This window comes from Trichoplusia ni, chromosome 3 (assembly GCF_003590095.1).
Source record: "Trichoplusia ni isolate ovarian cell line Hi5 chromosome 3, tn1, whole genome shotgun sequence".
Lineage (NCBI taxonomy): Eukaryota > Metazoa > Arthropoda > Insecta > Lepidoptera > Noctuidae > Trichoplusia > Trichoplusia ni.
Genome location: NC_039480.1, coordinates 4,200,838 through 4,218,767, shown reverse-complemented (window position 1 = coordinate 4,218,767; position 17,930 = coordinate 4,200,838). Strand labels below are relative to the sequence as shown.

The 17,930-nt window shown below is 39.4% G+C and overlaps 1 protein-coding gene across 9 annotated transcripts in view; it reads left to right on the top strand.

The window, feature by feature from the left end:
* The window catches only part of LOC113508942, a 100,788-nt gene that overhangs the window by 76,403 nt on the left and 6,455 nt on the right, over positions 1-17,930 (top strand). For 7 of the 9 annotated variants that reach the window (XR_003402055.1, XR_003402056.1, XM_026892146.1 and 4 more), the window contains exons 3-16: positions 1,651-6,398; positions 7,429-7,558; positions 8,192-8,306; positions 9,034-9,109; positions 9,577-9,711; positions 12,086-12,236; positions 12,852-12,937; positions 13,509-13,667; positions 14,101-14,247; positions 14,738-14,870; positions 15,224-15,332; positions 16,171-16,256; positions 16,680-16,798; positions 17,062-17,136. Coding sequence is in view for 7 of the 9 variants with exons in the window: in XM_026892146.1 (XP_026747947.1) it covers positions 1,651-6,398; positions 7,429-7,558; positions 8,192-8,306; positions 9,034-9,109; positions 9,577-9,711; positions 12,086-12,236; positions 12,852-12,937; positions 13,509-13,667; positions 14,101-14,247; positions 14,738-14,870; positions 15,224-15,332; positions 16,171-16,256; positions 16,680-16,798; positions 17,062-17,136 (6,269 nt within the window). In the remaining 2 variants the exon portion in view is untranslated. Of the gene's footprint in view, positions 1-1,650; positions 6,399-7,428; positions 7,559-8,191; positions 8,307-9,033; positions 9,110-9,576; positions 9,712-10,491; positions 11,502-12,085; positions 12,237-12,851; positions 12,938-13,508; positions 13,668-14,100; positions 14,248-14,737; positions 14,871-15,223; positions 15,333-16,170; positions 16,257-16,679; positions 16,799-17,061; positions 17,137-17,930 lie in introns of those variants that run through there. The other 2 variants (XM_026892151.1, XM_026892152.1) reach the window with 2 other exon arrangements.

Genomic DNA, 17,930 nt, shown 5'->3' with positions numbered 1-17,930 from the left:
ACACAGAGTATGTGTTACAAAGAGGCAATAGTTTACATTTATATGTGACTTATTTATGAAGTGCATGGAGGACTTATGTCTAACTAGCTGCTGCCCGCGACTTCGTCCCCATGGGTAGAAGATATAAGTTATGATTTATACCTGCCCTGTTTTTTTCACATTTTCCATTGTATCTTCGTTTCTATTAGTCGCAGCGTTCGCAGCCTTCCTCGATGAATGGTCTATTCAACTCAAAAAGAAATAAGAATTTTTCAATTTGGACCAGTAGTTTCTGTGATTAGCGCGTTCAAACAAACAAACAAACTCTTCAGCTTTATATATTAGTATAGAGTATAGATATATATAAAACAATGGATAAATTGAAAAAAAAAATAACAAAACTTTCACCCTCCAAAAATGTTAAAGAGCTAGATCGTTTTTTATCGAACATGTCAAAACGCTCGCACATAATTGAGCTTTAATACAAAACTAACTAAATCTAAATCGCTTAATCCATTCGGAAGCCAAGATGCTACAGACAAACATAAAAACAATCTTTTCGTTTATTTTTCTTCCAAGAAAATGCTTCGGAACTCTCCATGCTCGATCCCGACTAGCACATACAGGCCTATTGATCTAGTGGTTAGTAGTCCTGACTTCTATACCGGAGGTCGTGAGTTCGTTTCTCAACCAGGACAAATGTTTGTGTGATGAGCACGTTCATTTGTTCTGTGTCTGGGTGTAATTCATCTATATTTTGTACGTATTTAGAAATATTGAAGTATGTTCATCAGTTGTCTAGTACTCACAATACAAGGTTTGCTTCTTTTGTCACTAGATGGCATTATGTGAAAGTTTTGGAATAAATATTGTTATAATACTTGGTCGAGTTATTTTTCTGGTGACACCTCTGTGACTTTCCTACTCTGTGGTAGTTACTTAGGAATCAATTAGCTCTCTGTAATGTCAATATAGCTGATAATATGTGTAGCGTGACCGGTTTGAGTTTAGCGGAAAATTGTAGGAAACCGATGTCCCGTTTATCTTAATGTTGTACCAATTAACATGCGAAATGAGATGAGATGCTTTAGTCAACAACTTTCACACAACGCCATCTAGCGATGAACTGTGGAAACTTGATGTGTACTAGGCAATTGATGAACATACTTATATATTTCTAAATTACGTACGTATTGTTGATTTAATACACCGAGATAGAGAAAATTATCGTATTCATCACGCAAACTTTTGTCCTGGGTCAGAATTGAATCCACGAGCTCCGGTATAGCAGTCAGGTTGACTACCCACTAGAACAACTGTTTATTATCTCAGTCAGATGATAAGTTAGAGTCTGTCTTAGTACTGGTTGAAATGAAAGAGTAAGTTTTGGAGCTTTTTGCCGGTTATTTTTCATAAGAATGAAATTTTGAATCCGGACATGTAGTCTAGTCTAGCCAAGTCATTAGATCAATAGAGAAAAATCATCATCAATTTCAACTGTTCAACTATTACGGTCCCTAAATACAACAGACGGGTGAGCAGACATCGGAAAACTAGTAATACAGTTCTTTTTAACCCATTGGGTACGAAACAAACTTTAAAAAGCCTATACTTACAACATTTATTGAAGAAATAAAACCTTATACTAATCTCACTTTTCTCTTGTTACAGGAACAACAAACTACCGTATTACGACGAGAAAGAAATACGCTCAAATACCAGGTCTAAGCTCTGGACACAACACCGATAATGTACAGCAATTAGCATTTAATCCACACACACAAAACGTACCTTCATACTTCGTTCCAACACCTGAAGATAACAATCAAAACATTTATAAACCTTTAGACAATTTAGCACAACAAATTAAACCTATAGAACAAGGAATACCTAATATACAAGAAACATATAACATCAATCAAGTAGATAGTGTTAAAGCAAGCGATAATCAACCTAATGCATTCAATGTCACTAAGGATAATGCACCAAATTCCTTTGAAGAGAAACTGCCGCCTGCGCCGTTTGTTTTCCAAGATAATGCTAGGAATACGATTCCACCTCCTCCAATGTTCTCGTCGCAGAAGAAAGAAAGTACGGCAGCTAAGTCTGTTCTTCCTCCGTCGGTAGCTAGGCGCATTGGATCAAATCAACCAGTTATCAAAGCACCGACGATTCAAGCTAACGTCACTGAGAATATATTGGTTCCAACATTTGATCCAACTGCTTTCTCTACGGAAACATCACAGCCAAATGATCCTTTGCAGATTGGTTCACAAATGTATGTCACAAACCCACCAAGTTATCCGGCTCAAGTTCAAGAGAAACAAGCGCTTACAAACATTCCGAGTATACCCCCACCGGGTCAATTTATGCCGACTCCACCACCTGGTTTTGGATCTTCAGCACCACCGAGTGTGATTGTACCACCGACTGCTCCACAAAAATTACCACCACAAACATTGCCACCAATAAACATGCCTTCGACGAATATAGCAGCACCACCAATGTTTGCGCCAACGTCTCAAGTTCCATCTTCGATCTTTGCGCCATCATCTATACCAATAGATGCACCAAGTTCTGTTATTGAAACGTCAAAGCCGCCGCTAAGTAATATTTTCTCACCACCTATGGTTGCTGCTCAGTTGCCTCCTGTAGCGGCTATACCGCCGAATACTGGACCTCCTAATATAGGTCCAACTTTATTCAATCCACCGTCGAACACGAATATTGCACCGCCATATTTTAACCCGGCTGCGATAACGGAGCCAACGCCAGAGTCATTTACGGGCCCACCGAAGCCGCTAGCAGAACCACCTAAGGCCACTGAAGGGGTCAACTTTAGGATGATCAAAAAGCGTCCACAGTACTACTCGGGTCCGATCGAAGGAGTTGGTTCAATTAGCAATAGTATCAAACCAGTCATACAGCCCGTAGAATCAGGAACATTCCAAGGTGCTATGTTTACACCGGAGCCACCGAAAGTCGAACAAAATGTGCCGCTAACGCCATTTGATATCAGCAAGCCGATAGAGACCGTACCTCTGATGCCCACATTTAACGAAAGCAGTTCTTCTATAAATGTCCAGCCTTCAACTTTCGATCTAACTCAGCCACCTGCCTACCCTCAGTACGATATAACAAAACCCATACAAAACTATGAGTACAATACAGCATTTGACATGAGTAGACCGACAACAGAAACCTATGAGCGAAAAGAGGAACAGCAAGAATCAAAAGGTTTCGGTATAATCGGATCGCTAAAATCTAAACTAAGCAGCATTGATATCAATAAGATTCAACATAGCGTAACAACTTTCTTTGATCCCGCTTACAATGGTACTAAGAAAGACGATGCTATTGCACCGAAAAATGAACCTTATGCACCGCTACAGCCTCAAGGGAACGTGAATAATTTCGAGATTTTCGTACCAAGCGTACATCCAAACCAGACATACAATTATGAACAACACCAACAGGCTATACATGCAACTGAACAGTACTATCGGTACCCAAATTTCCAGAATCAAGGGCAACCGTCAGCAATGCACTGCTCTAATTATAACCACTACCCGAACCAACAAAATACATACGCTAATGTCGAAACTCCAATGAATACTGCAAGTGTCCCGACTAACGTTGAAGGTAATACTCCAAGGATGTGTGAAGTATTGTATTCTGAACCAATCCCACCACCAAAAATAGAACCAAGTAAAGAAGCAATAGCAAAGCCAAATGAAGGAACAACATTTGAACCTGAAGCGACCAAGGTCATACATAATGTTACAACGATAGAAGAAAAATCTGCAATCAGTTTCTTTGAACTCGATTCGTTTAATAAACAATCGATTCTTGTACCAGAATACAAAACTGATCAGCCAATACCAAAGCCTATTGGATCACAAGTTACCCAAGACAGTCAGAAAGATTTGAATCTAACTACTGATAAAATAGAACTACTGAAATCGGAAAAAATCGCATCAATATTCGAACCTAAAGTGAAACCCGATTTATTTGCAAAAGATAAGGTTTTAGATAGTCAAGAAAATAAATTTAAAACGGTAGATATGTTTGCTAGTACAAGCTTTAGTAAACCGAACATATCAGACTGTGGTGCACAAAGCATAGATTTATTTTCAAATACGAAACCAAAAGAGCCTATAGAAGAGAAGGCTGACATGCTATTTGCGACCTTACCTGTTGAGAATAAAGTCGAAGATGTTAAAACTGATGTCTTTAGCAGCACAATGTTTAAAGACGAAGTTGCTGTCAAGGATAATATTTTGGAATATTTGAAGAAAGATGATGTGCCTATATTAGGGGTTTCTTCAGTTCCTTTGTTTGGGCTAAGTACTATCGTTCCCGATAAATCGTTAGAGTTTATCACAGCCGATAGTCACGCACTGGCGACCAAACACTCAAGTATGAGTTTCTTTGATCATCCGCATAAGCCGGAGGAATGTCCAGCACCGAAACACATCGAAATGCTAAACAATACATCCAGTTTTAGTTTCTTTGAAAATGTTGCTAACATACCAAGTAAAGACGGCGAAAAAACTGGAAAAACAGACGTACAGGACAAAGGCAAAGATAAACTTGAGCTAAAAGATGATTTGAAAAAGGATAACGAATTCAATAGCCCAGGAAAAGAAAGTACTGAGGAAAAAGATCAAAGTCAAACCGAAAAAACAGACAAAGATAACCCAGATGATGAGAATGAATTGAATATATGCGAGACTTGTCGAGAAGTAAACCAAACAGATGACGAAGATGACGGACAAGATGTGACGAACCAACTTATAGAGAATATAACTGCGCCTATACAGTTATCGAATCCTGTAGAAGCTGTTCTGACTGAAGCATCATCAACTGGACCCAGCACGACACAGATCGCACTAGACGCTAAACAATTTGACGAAATATCACACATCACAGAAGAAACTATTGAAACTATTCAAGTGCAATCCGCTACGGAATTGCTAGAAGATGTCGACGAAATCAAAGCTATGAATTACGGATGGACAGAAGACCTTTTAAAACAGGACTACACGTTTAATATGGATCCGAATTCAATGGGATTCTTCGGAACTAACTCTTTGTTCTTCGACAAAGTGCCGACCAAAGCTGAGGAGATTAAGCATCACGAGGATTTGTTAACTAGGACATTGAATCCACCATCTGCGCCCCCAGAAGAAGAAGATACGAAATCCGATCCTGGCATCCTAGATGTTCACTCTATAGAACAGGATGCTAATAAAGATTTCCCTCTCTTCGAAGAGTTTGTGATCGAACCTTCAGAAAATGATGACGATGGAGACTTTAAGAAGTCTGAAGATAGAGACGAGGATTCGTTTACAAACCGAGTGGAGAAATATAAACAGATGGAACCAAACGAAGGATCGAAATCATTGTTCTTTGATGCTCCTCCTCAAACTATCGGCATGGCTTCATACTTCGACACAGGAAACTTCGCTGCTGACAATCATTACAGGATCACTAAAACCGGAAATAACGCACCAACTATCCCACCAGGTTTTGAAGAGGAATTCCGAAAAAGATTAGCGCTTGCGAAACTTAAAGAAGAACAACAATTAGCTGATATTAATAAGGAAAGACAAATACCAGACACTTCTACTCAAACTCGTACGACGACTGTGGTATCGTATAGCACTGCACAAGCTGTCCCCACATACTCCAGCCCTCAAGCTATAGGGTTCAACGTAGAGGCAAATGTAACCAAACTAGTTGAAGAACAAAATGATGATGAGGAACCTACAGTAGCTACACCAATACCTGAACCAGCGAAGCCTGCCGCACTGACTAAAGAAGAAATAAAACCAGAACTTAAACTCCCAGATCCCAAAAACTTTTTCGCCGACGACACTCCTGCTAAAACCGACACAGCCCCCGAAAGCTTCAGCCGTCTAGCCAGTTATTTCAGTTCCCCCCCAAAAACAGATCACGCTAAATCTTTTTTTGAGTTGAGTCAAAGTCAAAATCACTATAGGCACGCTTCAATCGAAAATAAATATACCGACCTCATCAAAGACTTGACCTCCGTTCAAAATCTCGCCGCACCAAAAGATCAAACGATACGCCACGTGAATTATTTTACCGTTGAATACGATTCGGTGTTGCCAGAGTTAAATAAAGGGGATAATAGTAAAGAGAAACCTGATTTGCTTGAAAACGATGATAAATTTGATATAGATAGCTTAGTTAATAATTGTATGTATTGCGCAAAGATTTTTGATACTACTTTTAAAGTTAGGACGGCGACTAATGAGAACAGTGAACAGAGTGCGAACATACCCAATATGGATGCTAATAAAGTCGAACCTGGTCGAGGATCAGTCACTGTCAATTTTGATGGGTCGACCATTCAAGAGGAGCCAAACGAAGGAGTTGCTGGATTAACAGAGGTACTTGTGATTATAAATCTGGTTTTTTTTTAATAGTTATTTTGAATGGAGATTACCTATTTTTGTAGGGTAGGACAGCCTCTGTATTTAAGTGACATTTATTTATTGTTTATTTATTTAATTATCACGCTAATCTACCATTACAGGTTACTGAACCTAATGCGGTAGCTAGGACTAAACAAAGGTCTAAGTATTTATGTGAACTAGGGTTTCAAAGATTGAATTATTAAGCACATAGTTGCAGGTCTAAATTCCAGCAACTGTTTTAAAATGTCATTTTCTGATAATTCTGATATGCATAGGCAATAAGTTAGCCTGATACACATGCCCACCATTGCTCCTCCTGGAATTGCTTGTTGCTTCATCCACTTTTCTCCTAGATATGAAATATTTACTATTTACGATTCCCATGTTTCAAATTTCTGTCATTCCGCGATTTCTATTTTCATACAATCGTTTGACGTGTGTCGTTTGTCACGTTACGTCTTTTACCTGTTATTTTCGAATCATATCATACAGCACCATCTCTCTTTCAAAACCATTAGTACTACTCCAAGATGTGGACCCAAAAGTGACACAAATTTAAATCAGAATACTATTTAGACAAAAAATAATAATACCACGTAATACCTAGGCATTTTCAATACAGTTAGTCGCCATTTTAAACAGTTTTATTTAAAATTTAATAGAGATAAGTACCAAATATTTTAATGGCTGTGAATAAATATGGAGAACACCACCAAGATAAGACCTAATAATAAGAAAAAATATGAACATTGTAAATTTTTCTATGCTTTTTTGGTTTACTCACTTGAGATCGCCCGACTAGTTTCGGATCCGACCGGAGTCGAAATATTCAACACGCGATCTCATCTCCGCTTCAACTTAACATTAACGACTTGGTCCGAAGCCTTTCGGGCGATCTCGATAAATACGTCTGAGGGAATCCTTATTTCGGGGGGGTTTCAGAAACATACAAGTCACATGCGCAAAGACACCAATTTTATAATAAATTTCCTTCAATTTTCAGAACCGTGCTTCCACAGAATATACACCCGTGAAACATCATTGGTTTTATCGTGTTGATGTGGAAGACAAGTCCATTTGGAGAGGGTTTTCTGTCATCGATTCCAGAGCCCTTGAGACTGCCTATTTAAGCCGTAAGTAACATACTGTTATGATGCATTGCCATTCAAACGATATAGATTCGATGTCAAATGTCGTCAGTTTAGATCCATGCACATTTTTTTTTATAGAGTATCTAAAGTAAGGTAAAAAACGTAAACAAGCAATCCGTTACTGAGTTACATTGCGATAGCGAGGAATTATTATCCCTGTCCTTATCACTCGTACGCGCATATATGGCGTGAGTTGGTCGATGACAGCTGTCGTTATGTGTTTCGTGGTACAAGAAAGCAGTCAGTACGGCAGTTGTCAACATTTGATCCGCCATGTTGTGAACAAGTTCATTCCTTCATTTTTGACAAAATTCGAACTTTATAATACTTTATGCAAATAAAAATGTTATGAGCCCCTGAAAATTTGTTTACGTTCTTTATCTCGTCTGGTTGGCGTTACTATAACTAGCTTATTAAATTGTTCAACGGTATACTCACGCGTATTTATCGGGATTGCCCGACTAGTTTCGGACCAACCGCAGTCATTATACACATTTACAAATAAACAAGTATGTTTATCAGTTGTCTAGTACTCATAATACAAGCTTTGCTTAGTTCGAGACTAGATGGCGTTGTGGGAGTGTTATAAAAACTCTTATATTGATACATTTTCAGCGGAGCTTGATGATCAGACGCTGGTGCCTACGGATGGAGGTCGCTATGACGTCAATGTTGTCGGGAGATTGCGGATACCGGTGTATTGGAGTGATAAGCCGACTAATGTTAGAAGGTAAGGGAAAAATGGCCTCTTTTTAGGGACGATAACAACTTGAGAGTGTAAAATAAAGAGAAATGATGCCAAGTATGAGCAAGACTCGCTTTTCTAAGAGTCCCTTGCAAATAGGCTTAGGAAATTATATCGGCTTGAAGACCAATTTAGGGTTTCGTTTTAGCTCATTTGATACGGAACCCTGAAAACGGCAAAAAAATGCTCCTGATTTGAGACCCCCTTTTAAATATTTTAGTGTTTTTTGTTATAGCTAATAAAATAATTTTTTAACTCTATAGCTATAGGCATAACCTGGTGACAGACTGAGATAGTGGCATCACAATAATAGCCCGCTTTTTTACGCTTCAGATAGAGAATCCACAAAAGTCCTGCCTGGTATTCACACTTGGTCCTCTTTAACTTCCATTTAAATTGACGACCTCCGTGGTTGAGTGGCGTACGCACCGGTTTCAAGGTGTCGCTAGCTTTGAGCTCCCGGGTTCGATCCCCGGTCGGGTCAATGTAAAAATTCACATTTCTACATTGTCTCGGGTCTGGATGTTTGTGGTAACTTCGTTGTATCTGAATTCCATAACACAAGTGCTTAAGCAACTTACTTTGGGTTCAGAACTATGTATGTGATGTTGTCCGCATTTATTTATTATTTATTTCATGATAATTTTTTTTTTCTTAATACCCTATTTGCTTCCTAGATCGCCATTTGATTTTATTGCTTTTGTTTCAACAGATGTAGCTGGTTCTACAAAGGCGCTACCGATGCACGATACGTGCCTTATACGGAACCCACTGCTGAGAAATTAGAGGTACGTGGTCGTAAGCTTCTATTTAATATTACCGGCCTCTTTGTCTATACTCAAGCGTTGCAACTTAAAGATTAATAAAAGAGCCATATTATGATGACATGGAACTAATCTTATGCTGGACCTGGAAGACACAAGCTCCGTAATAAAACGACACAACCCCTGACTGCTATACCAGAGGTTGTGGTTTCGATTCCCACCCAGGACAAAGTTTGCGCGATGAGTACGATCATTGATTCTGCTTTTATACATATTTAGACTAATCTTATAAACTTGTTTGTAAAACCCCCGGCGACAAAAGTATTAAATTCCTTACTGCGGGTGTCATTTTTTTTTTAATAATAAGTGTGTGTGTGTGTGTGTGAGTACGTTTATACAACTCTCCAGTACTTGAAAAATCTTTGCATAATCTGATACTAGATGGCGTTGCATAAAACTTGCAGAATATTAACATTATACTCACTTTGCAGGAGGAATACCGTCACGGCATGACGACTGGCGAGTGGCACAGACGTCTGGTCCTGCCCAACGGCGAGGTCGTCGTAATGCATGGGCCCAGTGTCATGGTGCACTTCTTACACAGCGACGCTTTCAGTACTCCACCGGTAAGGACATCATCGGTCTAGCCTTTTCCCAACTATGTTGGGGTCGGCTACCAGTCTAACCGGTTTCAGCTAAATACCAGTGTTTTTTTAGTTCACCGGTAAGGATGAGAAGAGGATTTTGCCACGTTTCTATACACTCACTTTTCTTGTTTGCTAATCGTTCCGGTTGGATTTTTGTCAAGTCAATTTTGAGGTACTGATGAGCTAGCAGGTAGAAAATTTTCAGGTTTCAAATCCGATGACAATGCAATTTGCAGCTATAAAAACGGTTGGACCGATTTTGATAAATTTTTAATGGAGTGAAATTAAAAAACTGGTTTTTAGATTCTTTTCATCTATTAATTTTTAAATAGTTAGCACAATTGAGTCAAATTTTGGACAAGGACACCTTGACAGGTAGAAAACATTAAATATACGTAATGTATAATAGTTCTTAAACCCCTCCGTTCTCTTTCGGCTTACATTTTATGATTAAGTTAATAGATAAGAACAATTATTATGATGAAGTAAAATATGTTTTGCATGGGCAAAGGATAGTTTGAGATAATAACATTTTGACAACCGTAAATTATGAGATGAGGGAATATTTGAAATGAAGATATATTTTGCGAAACGGAAATTTGGGAAAAAGATTTTTTAGATAGGGTCTATTTGTCATCTAGGGATACTTTTGGAAAGAAACCTTATGACCCTGAACCAGTTCTTTTAGTATAAGGATTTTACGCCTCCGCCTACATACCTATACATCCTGACCTATCCCCTAATCCTCTCCTTTCCTAGCTATTCGCGTTCGGGAAACGCGTCTACCGGAATCCCCCTAAAATCCGTGTCTCTCGCGACCAACCAGAGAGAATAGATCACCTCATACTCTTGGTGCACGGCGCTGGAGAATACAAATGCCAAAAAGAGAAAATTGTTAGTAACATTCATGAATATGTATCTAATAAGGCCATGTAACGTATGTACTTAATAAGGCCGTGGTCTCGTATAAGGCCTGTTTCAGATTAGCGTCTTAGCGCGTATTAGGTGCCATCAGGCATGAGAGTAAGGGAATTGTGTTAATGAAGAAGATTGTGCACAATACTGACTTCCGCAGGCACTAGACACCATGGTCGATATAATGTTACTGCCTGAACACTAACTATTTGGCGCATTTTAGAATAAGCCAGATTACGCATAATATGTTTTTGAAGTGCGAAAGGAAACGCACTTTTAAATAACACTTTAATAAGAACCTCTTAAAGATAACTTATACAACACGCGCGAAAAGACGCTAATCTGAAACCGGTTCATCCGCCGGCCGTCGGCGTGTCGGAAAGACCACATCTCTATATGTGTGAAGGCGGAGGCGGAGGCCTTTATACGAGACCACGGTTTTAATAAGGCCAATGAGACGAGACTATATAGGTCGTTCCAAATTTGTTTTAGCTTCTTTAAAAGGCTACACACGCGTTTATGTATTTGAAACTTGTATCACACAACGTTACACAAACATTCAAGTCACATGCACAAAGACACCCAGACTCAGGACAAGCATTCGTGGATCACAGAAACGCTTGTCCTACGCGGTAATCGATATATCACTTGGCTGCCCTGCAGTCAGTGTATTATTGTCTCGTCTCGTTGGCCTTTTAGTAAACCACTATACACTAAATACTCACGCGAGTTATCTTAGATGGCCTTTATCGGGACCAATCGGTCCCTGCAGGCCTTGTTTAGATCAAACCCCTAGTTAGACGTTGACCGGATTAGCATTAAGCTATTAATAAGGTATTTGAATAAAAAAATTATAATACGTCCGTCAGATAGATCTCAAAAAATAATTGAAATTTAAATTTTATAAAATCTATAAAAAAAAAACGAAATTAAAACGCATCACTTATAACAATATCACTTTTCACCACTTCGTCGACAAAAGTGTACTGATAAGTGATGTTACAAAATATTTCTATTTTGTACAGGTATCATGTTATTTATTCATAAAAAGAAACGTATTCAATATGTTCTTATCATCTTTATTGCTGCCACTAATTCATAAATAACTTTTCCTATATACTTTACGACGACCTCCGTGGTCGAGTGGCGTACGCACCGGTTTCAAGGTGCTAGCTCTGAGCTCCCGGGCTCGATCCCCGGTCGGTCTCGGGTCTGGGTGTTTGTGTTACCTTCGTTGTATCTGAATTCCATAGCACAAGTGCTTTAGCAACTTACTTTGGGTTCAGAACAATGTATGTGATGTTGTCCACATATTATAAATATATCTGACGGATTAATTACATGTTTTTTTACTCAAATACCCCTTTACATCCTAGCTTAAAACTCTCAACACCAAAAAAAAACAACAATTTATTCTTCATTATCTCCTCCGTACTAGCAATCGACGTCCCGTCCGCGCGTGGTTCGTCGCGGTCACGACGAGTCCGAAATCGAAGATACGGAACCATCCAGCATCGATCATCTGCTACTCCTGTGTCATGGAGTAGGATCAGCCTGCGATATGAGGTTCAGATCCGTCGAGGAAGTCGGTGAGTCGAAATCAAAACCTATTTATGTAATCACTAGCTATTGCCCCATAGATATAGATATACAATAGATGACGCAAATGCATGTATAGTTACCGGCACGGATCTTGAGCACTCGACGGCAGAGTGGCGATCGCTTTGCGCATCGTAAAATTAAACGCCAATCAATTGTGCGTCGTCGTCTTGAGGTGCATGCAACTGCAGCAAAGAACGAATTTCAACTCATCCCTCATGTCGGCTATGACGCGATGCGCTGCGGGACACTCCCTGCTGTAGTCCGCCCCGCGCCTCACTTCATACCGCAAAAGGGACACAAACAATCACTTCAGCAGGTGAAGGTCAGCGCTCAAGATCCGTGCCGGTAACTATACTTTGCGTGTCCAAATCCCGACCAAGCGTCTAGGTTGGCCGCCGCTACTCACAATCCACACGCGTCTGTCGTTGTAGCCGGACGACTGCGTAAACTAAAAAAATGCCTCGTTGCGTGATAAAAGGCAAGAACATATTTCCTATCATACATAGGCCCGCGGGCAATAGCAAGTTTTAAGTAAAATCTGACATCCAATAATGGAGAGCAAAATGTTTAATTCAAATTTTATGATCTTTTGTTGTGAACAGTGGAAGACTTCAGAGCGACTAGTCTTCAGCTCATACAATCCCACTACAGGAACTCCTTCGACCAGGGCGTGGTCAGCAGAGTTGAGGTAAGATTCAAAAATAATACTCCACAACTATCACACAACGCCATCTAGTCTCAAACTAAGCAGAGCTTGTGTTATGAGTACTAGACAACTGATAAACATACTTATATATTTCTAAATACATCTAATATACAAAATTCTCGTGTCACAGTGTACGTAATTGAACACCTCTGAAACGGATCAACCGATCCTCGTGCAATTTTGTCTACATCTGAGGATCGGACAACATCTATTTTTCATAACCCTCAGATAATCTTCTGCATCATCATACAAAATATAATTTACACCCAGTCACAAAACAAATGATCGTGCTAATTACACAAAAATATCCTGGCTTAACTTCCGGTTGAGCAGTCAGGGCCAGTAACCACATACAAGGTGCCCGTGACCATGATACATGCAAAGGTGTCGAAACGTCGGGAACTAAAATCTAAAATTGAACCGCGATAAAATCCGTAAAAGTAGTTTCATTTCAAAGCTTTGGTTAATTAATTAAATAGCGTTGTGCGAAAGGTGCAGAATAGTCTTAAAATAAAAAATATCCTATTTACATGTCATGTCTCTTATCCCCCAGGTACTACCCATATCGTGGCACGCGACCCTCCACTCGGGCGAGACGGGTGTAGACCGCCGTCTCGCTCAGATCACTCTCGACAGCATCCCGCGTCTGCGCAACTTCACCAACGACACCGTTCTCGACGTTCTGTTCTACACGAGCCCCGTCTTCTGCCAGGTATGTCGTCCTGCATCCATCATACTCCATCTATCATCCATCATCCATCATCCTGCATCCATCGTCTGTCATCCATCATCTATCATCCATCATCCATCACCCTGCGTCCATCACCCTGCATCCGTCACCCTGCATCCATCAGCCTAAATCCATCACCCTGCATCCATCAGCCTACATCCATAATCTTGCATCCATCATTTGTAAACCATCATCTGTCATCCAACACTCAGCATCTATCACTCAGCAACCATCACCCAGCAACCATCACCCAGCATCCATCACCCATCATCCATCACCCATCATCCATCACCCATCATCCATAACCCAGGATCCATCACCCACCATCCTGCATCAAATCATCAAACCAAATGTCTTTTGACTTTTTAGAATTGTCATTATAATCACACTCAACTCTAAATTTTTCAATCCGCAGACAATCATAGACACGGTTTGTAAGGAGTTGAACCGCATCTACAATTTGTTCGTACAGCGGAACCCTTCCTTCAAGGGCGGGGTCTCCCTGGGCGGGCACTCTCTTGGCAGCGTCATACTCTACGATCTGCTGTGCCATCAGGCAGAAGTGAGTATAAATTACATAATGACCTGATAAACGGATCGTAACTAATATTATAAACTAGCTGTTGCCCCCGACTTCGTCCGCGTGGTTGGAAGATAAAAGTTATGATTTTTTTTTTGTAATTCTTTTATATGCAACCGAAGCCCTCGAAGATGACTAATTTTCCCTGTTTTTTCCACATTTTCTATTGTATCTTCGCTCCTATTAGTCGCAGCGTGATGTTCTATAGCCTAAAACCTTTCTCAATAAATGGTCTATTCAACACAAAAAGGAATTTTTCAATTTGAACCAGTATTTTTCATACCCCTAGGTGTTAAGGGTTGCTCACACAAAAAAAAATATTTCATTTTTGAAACGAATTTTTTTCGTTTTTATTTTTTTTATAATTCGGCATTAACAAATACATACAACTAGAAATAATTTATTAAGCAAAACAACGTTTGCCGGGTCAGCTAGTTTACTTTAAAAATGTAACATAATATTTAATTTCCAGGTGTCGTCAACAGTTCCTTTATCTGCAGACAAACATTACGTATCGGGGTCGGCCGGTACCGGGCAGTTATGTGTTCGTTACCCCTGCCTTGCATTCTCCCCGGACGCCCTATATGCCTTGGGTAGCCCTATAGGTCAGTATACCTCTAATATATGTCCTATAATATATGTAAGTATATGTAAATAACAGGTAACTGTGTTTGTCCGCGTTGGACTCCTACACTGTTTAACACATTTTGATTAATTTTTGTACACAATTTGCAGTTTTATACAACTTGAAAGATTAACTTAACTGGTATAACGGAGGTCGTGGGTTCGATTTCCACCCAGGATTGTTTGTTGATCACGATCATTTAATTCATCTATAGTATTTTTTATTCTATTAAGAAATATCAGTTGTCTAATACTCATAATACAAGCTTTGCTTAGTTTGAGACTAGATGGCGTTGTGTGACATTTGTGATATATAATTTTATTAATATTTCAGCCATTTTCGAGTGTATACGCGGTGTGGAGTCTCTCGGCGCTTCGTTTAAACTGCCGACCTGCAAGAACTTCTTCAATATATTCCATCCTTACGATCCCATCGCTTACAGGTACGTTTTCAATGGGTGTTAGTATTATCTATCTATTCCTAATATATATAAATCTTGTGTCACAATGTCCGCCCTCGATGGACTCCTAAACCACTTAACCGATTATAATAAAATTCGCACACCATGTGCAGTTCGATCCAACTTGAGAGATAGGATAGTTTAAATCTCAAGTTATAGTCGCAATTTTAATTTATTGCTAATTATTTGTCTGTTATTAATTGACAGTCACCGTTATTTGTCATAGTTATCTGCTAACTCCAAATGTTTCTAACAGATGTCGATACCTTTCGACTGGGTTGAGTAAGTAATCAATAGATGGCGCTGCTATGGTAAACTTACTTATATCTTCTAACCACGCTTACGAAGTCGCGGTCGACATCTAGTATATGTATAAAATATCATCATCCTAGCCTTTTCCTATGTTGGAGTCGGCTTCCAGTCTAACCGGATTCAGCTAAGTACCAGTGATTTACAAAGCGAATGCCTATCTGACCACCACAACCCAGTTACAGACAACACGATACCCCTTAGTCAGACTGGTTGTCAGACTTTCTAGCTTCTGACTACCTGTAACGACTGTCAAAGATGTAGGAATAACAGCCGGGACCCACAATTAACGTGCCTTCCGAAACACGGAGGAACTCGTTATGACAAAGATCGTCACCCGTCTACGGGCCAACCGCGTCAAGCGTAGCTTAACCAGTGATCGATCCACTTATGCGGTTATAGCTTAGCCATTTACTTTTAAATTAAAAATGTGTTACGTCATAAGCCACCAACATTTTTAATAAGTTTCATATATTTTAAATTTTACCTATTATTGTTTTTTGCTTCCCAGAATCGAACCTTTGATCGATCCTCGCTTGAGGGAACTCAAACCGTTTCTGATCCCACATCACAAAGGCAGGAAGAGAATGCATCTTGGTAAGTATGTCATAAATGTATTTTAGCGCTTAGATAAATGAACTTACGTTTTAATTAACGTAACATACACGTTAATTAAAACTGGCCTCGAGCGAGTTATAATCGCAAAACTGTGGGTTCCGTACTATGTCAAACTAAAGGTCTAGAATTTATTTTGTTGTTCTAACTGCCGCAGAAACTCTTCGTTTGTGTAAATGTCAACTGTCCTGTTATCATGTTTCATGAGATGCAGCTTGGTGACAGACGTCTAAACAGCGAACCCTTAGCAATAGCGTTCCGTTTTAACCTTTTAGTTGCGGAACTCTAAAGTATTAATATCCTACATTTTTTGAAGATCTATCTGATGGATTTATTGTGATTTTTTTTTCTTGAGAAAAAAATTCTATAATAATGTTTTAATAAAAATGTTTTATCGCTTTTCAGAATTAAAAGATACTATGGCGAGAGTAGGAGCTGATCTGAAGCAGAAGTTACTGGAGTCCCTGAAGAGCACGTGGAACAAGTGGAAGGCGCCGCCGCCCACTGATGGGCAACTTGAGAAGGTGAGCTGGGCATAATATTTGTTTATAAAAACACTATTAGTGATGGTCTAGTGGTATGAACGTTGGACTGTTATGTCAAAGGTTGTAGGTTCGTATTTCGATACAGTTTTTTCGAATCCATGTATTGTCCAGAGAGGTCTAGGGAAAACTTTCACACAACGCCATCTAGTCTCAAACTAAGCAGAGCTTGTATTATGAGTACTAGAAAACTGATAAACATACTTTGTTCACAAATAAATAATAACATCCTCTTTTTTCCACAGGTGGTTGAAGAAGAAATAGAGAAGGAACACCTCTGCGAGGATAGCAAAGAAGAATTAGCAAACGAAAGTGAACTGGTGAGATGACTTGATTCTTATATTATAAACGCGAATGTCTGTATGTATGGACGTATTGAGGACTAGTATTAAAAATTATATAGATTAAAAAAATCTAAATACCCACGTTTTTAAATGCCACTCCATTCAATTTTTTTATCAAAATCGGTCCAGCCGTTTTATAGTTGTAAATTGCATTGTCATCGGATTCGAAGCTACCCTGAAAATTTCAGCCTGCTAGCTTATCGGGAAGTGCCTCAAAATTGAGTTGCAAAAATCCAACCGGAACGACAAACAAACAAGAAAAGTGAGTGAATAAAAACGTGGGAGAATGAAGGACTCTAGTCGTTCAAAATAATGTTTAATTAGTTTTATGAAAAATAACCGTTGTTCGCTCAGTGTCACTTCGGCCCCCACCGCTGTCACGTTCATTTTGTTCGTAAACAGATCCCTCAGGCAATAGGGCAATATACTTTCATTAGAAAAATGGTGGAAGTTATGATTTCATCGGCTTTTTCTAGCCTAGCCTTTTCCCAACTATGTTGGGGTCGGCTTCCAGTCTAACCGGATTCAGCTAAGTACCAGTGTTTTACAGGAAGCGACTGCCTATCTGACCTCCTCAACACAGTTACAGACAACACGATACCAGACTGGTTGTCAGACTTTTGATTTTTAAGTCATTATGTTTTCCATTTCTTTTCATTCATTTAAGATTAAATTTTTCCCCGTTTTTGCCACATTTTCCATTGTATCTTCGCTCCTTTTAGTCGCAGCGTGATGATATATAGCCTAAAATCTTCCTCGATGAATGGTCC